The sequence below is a fragment of the Dicentrarchus labrax genome, unplaced genomic scaffold (assembly GCF_905237075.1).
Source record: "Dicentrarchus labrax unplaced genomic scaffold, dlabrax2021, whole genome shotgun sequence".
Lineage (NCBI taxonomy): Eukaryota > Metazoa > Chordata > Actinopteri > Moronidae > Dicentrarchus > Dicentrarchus labrax.
Window position 1 is genome coordinate 4,487,492 of NW_026136712.1, and position 10,184 is coordinate 4,497,675.

General features: G+C 37.5%; 1 protein-coding gene across 1 annotated transcript; it reads right to left on the reverse strand.

Moving 5' to 3' along the window:
• Positions 1–167: 167 nt before the first annotated feature.
• pts (6-pyruvoyltetrahydropterin synthase) lies at positions 168–6,789 on the reverse strand. Its single transcript, XM_051416614.1, has 6 exons — positions 6,443–6,789; positions 4,975–5,054; positions 4,335–4,357; positions 3,408–3,464; positions 1,154–1,224; positions 168–1,066 (listed from the first exon to the last, which is right to left on the reverse strand). The coding sequence occupies exons 1-6, from the start codon at positions 6,532–6,534 to the stop codon at positions 943–945; spliced, it is 447 nt and encodes a 148-aa protein (XP_051272574.1). The 5' UTR covers positions 6,535–6,789; the 3' UTR covers positions 168–942.
• Positions 6,790–10,184: the final 3,395 nt, after the last annotated feature.

The window sequence follows — 10,184 nt, forward strand, 5'->3', positions numbered from 1 at the left end:
TTGACTATAAAGTCTAGGAAATGATGCTGTCGTGTTGCCTCATGAGAATTGTAGTTTGGAGTTTTACCCATTTTGAGGACTAAAAGCCCAGATATCAGCCTCTGCTGCAATGATTTGGTCCATTCTTTAAAAAAAGTCCCCCAACTTTATGAAAATGACATAATAAATCACTGGTACTCCTTTAATGTGTCTGAATAAAGGCTGGGTCATCTAAATGACGTAACACACAACCATTCCTTTAAACAGGTAACAAGTAATTCACTTATTTAAAACTGTTTTACTGTAAGAAACAGCACTGGATAAACTCTACACAATCAGGTTTAATGCAGCAGGTTGAGAGATACAGGCTGGTACCACTAGTCACTATTGGCCAGTTCACAGTGTGCACTGAGTGTAAACAGCTATTCATAGACCTCAGTCAGAGTGGAGATGATCATTTTATCAAAAGGTGGATTTAAATTAAAATAATTATTTCTCCTCTTATGAGTGAGTGGTTTTACACATTTTCTCTTTTCCTGTTTTTGTTCAAGTTTATTAAGATAAATTTCAATAAACCACGTTGATATGACAATATCTGAATTTTGAATCTACAGTTACAGTTGAAAGAGTGTAACTGTCTTATATTAAGGATAAAACATCCTGGAATATATGGAATTGATCTACTAAACATCATATATATGTACATGTAATATTTGGTCCCACATATATACGAAGAATACAAACTCTACAAGAATACTGAACATTTGGATTTGCTACAAAATCTTTGGTCTATAAAGTGCAAGTGTAACAACATCAGCCTTCATAAACCTGTGTCAGTCTAACTAACCAGATCTGCAGTCATCAGTAGGCAAACAGTGAAGTCAGATAAACAGCAAATTAATGGCACTTATACATGTCCAGGGTGACCAGATCAAACACCACATTATATCATCACTTGGACATCTACTCTCCTCGATATATAACAACGTTCTTATCCGTCTCGTAAATCTTAATCTCGTAGAGCAGGTTGGGAGGGAGCGCCTTCACCATGTGGTCCCAGATGTAAACAGCCAGGTTCTCAGTTGTGCTGAGGAAACAAAGGAGTGATCGGTGTAAACAAATGTGCACACAATCTGTAGACACTGTAGTGGAGGCGGCTCAGAAGGACACTCACCTGGCAACACTGGAAAAGTATGGCACGTCCTTGTCCAGGTTTCTATGGTCCAGTGGAGTCATGATAACTTCCTGCAGGTGGGAGTCAGACAGTCATTTATTGAGTCAAGTCCAGCAAGTGTATAAGGAACCTGACATGTTGCAAAAAAGTTGTACAAATGCAGCACTCGCACACATTTAAAAACTAAAAATAGCTAGGTGAAATGTGTTGTATGACAGCGGCCTGCACAGTGTCCAAACAGGCATTGTTCACACTGATCACCTGGAGGAGGTAGGATATAATCCTGCTTGCACTGGTCCACAGGGAGGGAGGTTTTTATTCTGCCCATTTAAAATGACATGTTTTAGTTTCCAACACATTAGAAGCAACGTTCAGGATTACAACTATGCTTTCATCTATCTGACTTTACAGCTGCACATGTCGTTGAACTGACTTTTTTCCCAGCAGCCATTTTGACATGAAATAGTAGGGTAAAGAAAGGTGTTACCAATGATACTAACTATTTCGTGTCAGTGATGGCTGCTGGTTCATGATAACTCTGCAGTTCCCCATACTAATTTTTGCTTCTTTCAGTAGTTTCCTCTTTTTTTCATTCTCGCATATCTCATCAACCTTGTTCCAACTGCAGCTGACAGCTGTTTCCTGCAAAAAAAAAAAACGCTCTGACGAACAGAATACCTGCCCAGCATCGAACCACAGATGGACAAAGTTAGCAACTAGCTGGGAAAGAGCCAAAGATTTTTCTCCGGAGTAGAAGAATGAATATCACACTTGAATGTTAAGGTTTCTCTGTATCTGCTATATGTGTAAGAAGAATACAAAGTTGATATGGCACATATTAACTTTATGAGGTGATAATACTTTATGTCAAATGTGTGTGATGCTCAGCCCTAAAATAAGTAAATGAATGCAGCTTTAAGGAGGCGAGTGCAGCTTTAATTTTACAGGTGCAATGTGTGAACGAACCTACAGAAACCAACACTGGCTATATAGTAAAAACCATTCTAGAAAAGCTGCTTTTTTTCACATGTAACAAACTGTCCCAGTGTAACAGCAATGCTTCATATAGCAACAAGGCTGATAGAGAAGTTAAAAGCACTGTAATAGTCCTATGTAGTGCTACATGTTGTTTCCCCCTTCACTCATTTGTGGTTTAAGAGGTCAGCAGGATAAAATGACAGAAGCAGGAATAGCCCCCTCACATGGACACATGGCAACATACACGCCTGCAGCCCTTTACTTAATGGGGAATGTATGTAAAGAGGCTACAGCTTGCAGTGTGCCAGTGTGTTCACGCACATGCCAAAAAAACTCTGCAATTAGTATAAGAGGCTATTAAATGGCTGATTGCAATGTGTAGCTTGGAACAGGACAGCATGAACAGTGAGTTAATCCTCAGAGACCAGAACAACTTCTTGTGACACACCATGCACAGGAGATGCATCCATGCAGTGATCTCGAGCAGTTGCAGAATAATTAGTCTATATATCTCCAGACCCAACATTAACTCACTGCTGTTTTCTACTTCATATTGTAAATGTCATCACTTCCTGTGGGCAGAAAGATGTGAATAGCACCAGTATTTTATCTTTTATGGGGCCTATAAGAGGTCATATGGTACAAAAAAGAATTATTCTCCTCACAATTTAATACAATTAATGTATGAAAAGACTAATAATCTATAAAGAGAAAATTACTCAGTTAAGTTATTTGTTTGCATGGATTTTTACTAACATATGTTTTTACTAACATATGAACCCCAGGCAGTGACGGAAGCACTACCACAGTGTAGAAATACTCTGTTACAAGTATAACTCGTCATTCAAAATGATTATTAGGTAAAAGTACAAAAGCATTGGCATCAAAATACACTTGAAGTACTCATTAAGTTTATATTAAGTGTATTGCATCAAACAATGATGCATTATGGGTAAGCATCACTTTAATGTTGCAGCTGGTAAAGGTACCTTACAGTAATATATAATAATACATCATCATTTACTTTTTGATTATATTTTGTATTAATAACCTGAATGTGTAAAGTAACGAGTAACTGAAGTTACCAAATAAACATAGTGGAGCCGAACTATAAAGTAGCATAAAATGGAACACTCAAGTAAAGTACCTCAAAACTGTACTTGAGTAAATCTACTTAAGTTACATCCACCACTGACCCCAGGGGGCTCCGTCTGCAGCGTTAAAGTCTCACAGAAAGAAATGTCACTGAAGAGAAGAAGTGTAACGATGAACTCACCTCAATGGCCTTCTTCAAGTCGGTCAGGTTCATGACCATCCCGGTGCACCGATCGATCTGTGGACGCACACAGGATGAAGGTAAAACACAACACTTATGTACGAGTATTGAGTCAAAGTAAACAGGACTGATTGTTTTAGTTTCACCATCCGTCCAGCAGGTTTCATTCGATTGAGTGGGACCCTTGCACAGCACTACACAGAGGCTAGGGGGCGCTGTAGCCCCTGACAGGTATTTTAGTATTTTTTATTAATGAAAGAAAGAATTATGTTAATAAGCAGCCATTCTATCCAATCTGATAAATGTCTCTTGTTGTGTTGTGTTGTTATGGGTGCTCTCTGCTACTGAATCACCTTTGCACATGACACATGTTTGTCATTGCCTTATGGTCACTTGTATTAGGCCTACTGCTACTTTGTTGAATATTCTTTGGCCAAATTAAATTAAACTACATTTATTTTCAATGTGCAGTGTGCCATATCTGCATTTATTATTATTATTACTTATAAAGTTACTCTGAGGCAATTCAATTCAGGCGCCTCACATATTGGTCAAGCTCTTCCTAAGCACTGGGAGTGAATAAAAATTCATTCTGATTCTGTTTCATGTTAGTTAGTAATCCTGTTTTGTTACATTTTTGTCAAATTAAATTCATTTTGATGCAAAACCTTGATAAATGAATTGCATAAACTTCACACTGCCAGAAATAAAATGTTAGTGGGGAAACACTGAATTATACAGAAATTTTCATTTATTCAACAATTATTTTTTCATATCAGACACTGAGCCTAAAATATATATATGCATCAAACTCTAATCCAAAACTGAAATCATAAAATGTAAACTGCACTTTAGGTCACTAAAACTCAAATTCAGAGAACAAAAAAGCTATCTGGCAATGAAGAAGTGATGAAGAAAGACACTTACCTTTCCACGCACTGTCACCTCCACTGTGGACAGAGATGAGAGCATTGAATGAATGGGAGACACTGAAACAGCAGCTGTGCAGTGTGTATTATGTGTAATGATAATGATAAAGAAATAAAGTGAAATACAATACACCGTTATAGTTTATTACTTCAATGAAAATCATATGTTAAATGATTATTTATTTATCCTTTAATACCTGAAAGAAGGTGACATTAAATTCTAAATCAATTAAACTTTCAGTTCAGTTTTCTGCAGGTCTAGACCGTACTCCTTCCCACATCACTAATCACCAATCACATGATAGGAAACAAAGTGAAAGTGTGTGTTGTCCAGCAGAGAGCAGCATAGACCTGCCAGTACTAGAGGCATTCAATGCTTTGAATCTTTGTGAAAATGTTTCTGTAAACGTGTTGCTTAGGGCAACACAGATATAATAAATACACAGAACAGAAGCGGTGTAAACACTGTTTCTTATTAGGTGACACGTGAATGCAGCACAAAATGACTAATGTACTTATCTGCGGCTGAGTAGTAACAAGAAAAAATATTTCAGTACAGAACAGTCAAACTAGGAGGAGGTCATTTAAAAAGAATATATATGTATATATGTATAGATATGATGATAGAGCTGACAAACCTTTGTAGTTGTGTCCATGACCATTGGGGTTGTTGCATTTCCCATAAACACTTTTGTTCTCCTCATCACTCAAGTGAATGCTGCAAGGAAGTAACATTAATCAGAAAGCTGCTGCACAGATGGGCTTTTTCTTTTCAGTCATGTTTGTGATCCACACAAATCAAACAAGGAAAAATGTGCTGAGGGATTATTGACACGTGCTGCCTTCAGGTACACCTCAGAAACTCAAACTTCTAAGATCAGAAGCTGTAAATTGTAATAATCATGTTACGTATTAAATGATTATTTGATAAATATATAAAGTTTGTTAGCAGAGCGGCTATTTGCTATATGCTACTTGTTTGTTTAATATCACTGTGAGCTGAGTATCTTTGGGTTTGAGACAAAACGAGACATTTAAAGATGTTACCTTGGACTCTGGGAACTTCTGATGGGTATTTGTCAGAATCTCCTTATATCTTAATTCTTTAGATCAAACATTAAACATTCAAAATAATGTCGGATTCATCAATAATTAAAATAACTGTTTATTAATGGCTGTTGTTTTAGTTTACAAACCAGACAGTATTGGGTGAATTAGTGCTACAGAAGAATCATAAAGTAAAGATTTAAGGTTAATATTATGAGCATATTAGCAATATGGTCTTATTTATTTTTTCTCATCTTACTTTTGATTTTCACTGTCATTATTACTTTGTATAATTAATCGATTAGAAATTAAAAAACCTCTAAACCAAAAATTTCCCAAAATAAAGGTCAGGCAGTGAATTTGAACCACTTCAATACAATGATGAAAGGACAATTTGCAACATATATAATATAGATATAATAAATAATAAGCAGAGGAATTTGAAACATATTTATATAGCATTATTATTGGCTTATTTTCCTGTGTGACTTTTGTTTGTCATTTCCTCTGTACACACAATAATAAACTTTATTAACAATAACTAGACAGATTATATGCACAGAAATAGTTAATATAATTAAAGGTGTTCATTAATTGCTGCTATTTGGCTGTAATTAGCAATATAGCCTAATTCACTGGTTTACATTTTCTTATGTAACTTTTTATTTGTCCCACGTTTACCTTTGTCTGTACGCTCGGTTGAATACAGAAAAAAACATTTTTTACGACAGCACCTGAAGGCAGCACCAACGCTTCTACAACCAATCATATCTGTGAACTCAAATGAACTACAATTCCCAGGAGACCGATGCTAATGCCACAGATTTTATCCATGAAAACAGACGGTTATCGCTCACAGTTACACCGCTCTATGTGCACCGTAGGGCGGATACAGTGTCTCCTCTATGCCGGGGACCACCGCCCTCCGCTCCGATAGGCCTTATGATAATAAACACATGCCCACAACACCTCTGTCAGCTTCTATCGGCATTAACCAGTAGCTATCAGTAGGATGTAGAGGCGGGCTGTGGGACAGTAGCGGACGATGGACCGGCCTACCTGTGGAGTCGGTGGCAGGCGCTGAAGCTCTGCACCCGGGTGATGTATCCGATACGCTCCGCTGCGCTGCTGCTCTCTGAGGATCCAGCCATGGTCGGTGGGTGGTCGGTAGAGTGGTCGGTAGAGTGGTCGGTGGGTGGTCGGTAGAGTGGTCGGTAGAGTGGTTGGGATCAGACAGACGGACAAGGAGGAAGGATGTGTTGAGAGCAGACAGAGAGAGAGAGGGCAAGAAGAAATAGTCGGAGCTCCAGCCCCCGTGACTCACGCTGCCCGGCCATTGGCTCAGATCGGGGCGTAAATACAACTCACATGTCCCAACAAAACCCCTCTGGCTGAATGGGTTTCACACTGTCATATTCCGTATTAAGGCTACTTGTTATGTGTGAGTAGACAGTATAGTTTTATAAAAAGAGAAGATGTGTAACAGTATAAAACTCCACTAGAGCAGCCTAAAGCCCAGAAATATCATTATCTTTGTATTAATCACTATAATTGATTTATTATTAGTGAATTATTTACACCAACGTTCGGTTATCTCTGTATTACATGTAGGGTTGCAATAGTAGGAGATTTTCACAGTACAATGACCATCTCAGGAAATTACTGTATGAAGGTATACAGTATTAAACAATTATTATTATCAGTTACAATGACCTTTTAGTTAAACAAACGCTCTATCATAATTTCACAAAATTATATGCCATATATATATTTTAAATAACATTAACATGGTAGATTTGGGAGGAAAACACAAATACAGTAGAATTCAATGCAGTATAATGTACATGATATGATAACCGTCAACCATGGTATCTGTGTACTGCTGCAAATGAAAACTGATTCCTAGAAACAACAGCCTGAGCACCATGTTTCCCACTGCATATTTACACAATCAGTGGTAGTATTAACTATCCTGATCAGACTGGAGTCCACACAAGGACGAGTATAAATAAAGAATGGTCCCTTTCAGAGATAAGTTATTGATTCATGTACAGTAGCCTATGAACAGCATTTTAATGGTGGAGCTGGTACAGTGGTGGTAGAATTATTTGGCAGTTGTGGGGAAAGCATGCAGATCCCTTTCTTAAGTATAAGTTGAAATAACACTAAAAATACACTAGTAAAGGTTCTAAATTAAGCCAAAGAACATGTTAGTAGCATCAATAGTAAAAGTAAATGCAGAAAATTGGTCCATGTGAGTGTTACACTGTTACTAGATATACTATTATATAGCCTATTATAATTAATGATGCATGAATGTGTAACTAGCATTGTAGTCTTGTTTTTACTCTTTCATACTCATTTTTTTTATACATTATTATATCCCGTTTGATCTAGAACAATGTGTTATAAAACTTGAATCTGTGAAGTAATCAGAACTGTCAGATACATGTAGAGTAAAATGTACAATATTCTATCTGAAAGGTAGAAAGCAGCAAGAAAGTTAAAGGTATCCAAAATTGTACTGAAGCACAGTACTGGAGTAAATGTCACAGTTTGACTTCATAGTGTGAAAACTGTTACTAATGACATTAATGACGGGTTTTTGCACACCTTGCATGCAGAGTGTTCGGGTCATATGCTGATCATTTGAAAGTCACCAGAGTCCATTCTGCCACCATCTGATGAAACACTGAATCTTCTTTAATTTATGTATTTATTTATTTTTCATGTACTGAAACAGAAAATATTTAAAGACACTGGGGGTAATTTACCAAGGATTATAATTAACTATTATGATGATGGATACTGAATGATCCAGTCAGTGTTTTTTTTCTATCAACATTAAGCTGTAATTTAAAACGAAAATGTCTACATTATAACTTGAAATATTCCCTTCCTTTAACTTGCCTCTGGGGACATTTAGAGTTGGTTTAATGTCACTTCACTGGTAAAAACACTATGACAAGTAAAAAGGAGTCTTCTCCTTCATGAGAACTTTGGCCTGTCTTACTGTATCTGTGTCTCTTTCTGGTGTGTGTGTGTGTGTGTGTGTGTGTGTGTGTGTGTGTGTGTGTGTGTGTGTGTCTGTGTGTTTACCTGAACGGAACGTAAGCTAAAGTTGCGTGATTAATTGCTACATCTAATCCCAGAGAGTGGTCTACTTTAACTAATCCATGTTGGTTAAATAAGACACCACAGTCACTGACAGACAAACACGAACAGCTATATTCTCTGCAAGACTGCATACTGCTGCTGTATACATCTAGAGACAGACACTCTGAATGACAATGAAGGAAGAAATAAGTATAACATTCAGTAGAAAGATAGGTGCTGAACAGTAGAAATTGCACCCCCTCGAGAGAGCTTAAATAACTACTTTAAAAGGTGATATTTGTTAGTTGTTAAAATAAGTGTTAAATAGCTCTACATTCAGAGAGCCATCACTAATATGCAGTAAACAGAGAATACATTTTCTGGTATCCCGTTCCCACTTTATCCAATTGGATAAAGTAAATGACTGAGTAAATGCCTCACAGAGCTGCTAGCATGGCTGTAGAGTCTTAGTCTAGTTATAACATTATTTTTTCTGAAAAGTTAAAGGACCAGTGTGTAGGATTTATAGGGTGGCCATTTGTCCGGCTTTAGGCCGGACAGTCCGGCTTTTAAATGTCCTGTCCGGCTGCAGGCGCAGCCTTAAGACACTCGTTTGTCCTCCTTATGAGAAAATAACTAAAAATGTCTGCCTTTTGACACATTACCTCAAAATGTGTGTCAAAATAAGTAATTTCATTGGTTACATTTTCATGTCCTGACCTATCAACACATGGCTCATTTTAATATTCAAATGAGCCATGTGTTGATTTGCCACTTGATCACCGGAGTTGCTAACTGAGCTAACCTTGGTTGTTGGACTGAAATTCTGAAATTGCTCATACTCATATGTAGATAGACAAAGTCTATACATATAAAACAGAAGGTGCTGTATTTTTTTACCCTTTATCTATCCAAATAAAAACACTAAGAACAGTTTCTGTATGATGTTTATTAGACCTATGTAATCTGAATTGGAAGGCCACGTTGTCATGAGCTGTATCTTGTATATTTATTATTAGCTTTGTGGTATGTGTATGCACCTTTATGTAATCTGGTGGAAAAACATACAATTTTAAAACCGGATCATACCAAACAAATATCTGCTTGCGTGTCCCTGTGTATGCAAAGTGTCCTCCTTTCTGATGTGAAGGAAGTGGCCACCCTAAGGATTTAGTGGCATCTAGCAGTGGAGTTGCAGATAGAAAATTGCTTTACCCTCCCCTTCCAAACGTGTGGCTGCGATAAACGTGTACGTCACTATCTAGAGCCAGTGTTTGGTTGGTCTGTTCTGGGCTACTGTAGAAACATGGCAGTTTAATATGGCGGCCTCCGTGTAAGGCGACCTGTGGCATCTGTAGATATAAAAGGCTCATTCTGAGGTAACAAAAACATGATTCTCATTTTCAAGTAACTAATGAAAACATTGAACAATGAATAATGTATTGCATTTCTTCCAGTAGATCCTCCTCAATGTTACACACTGGACCTTCAAATGAGCCTTCTCCAGAGAACACCAAGAAGTTAATAATGTATTATAATTACAGAGATGATTGACAGGGTAGGTGAGCTGCAACAATGCCAGCACCTACTGTATATCATTGTTGCTGTAGGGGCTCCTCTGATGTTTCAGGAGTTTTTGCTGGCGCTCTCTCTGTTATCAGCTCACATACGTGCCTGCTGCTTGAAAGAACAGGAGGCCATTTCA

What these genes read in the sequence shown, in the direction of transcription:
- pts (XM_051416614.1), bottom strand. Translation starts at nt 6,534, where the DNA reads ATGGCTGGATCCTCAGAGAGCAGCAGCGCAGCGGAGCGTATCGGATAC. An exon ending in GCCTGCCACCGACTCCACAG is followed by an intron (nt 5,055 to 6,442) that starts GTAGGCCGGTCC and finishes ACTTCCTTGCAG; the next exon opens with CATTCACTTGAGTGATGAGG. An exon ending in AGGTGACAGTGCGTGGAAAG is followed by an intron (nt 3,465 to 4,334) that starts GTAAGTGTCTTT and finishes GTGCGTCCACAG; the next exon opens with ATCGATCGGTGCACCGGGAT.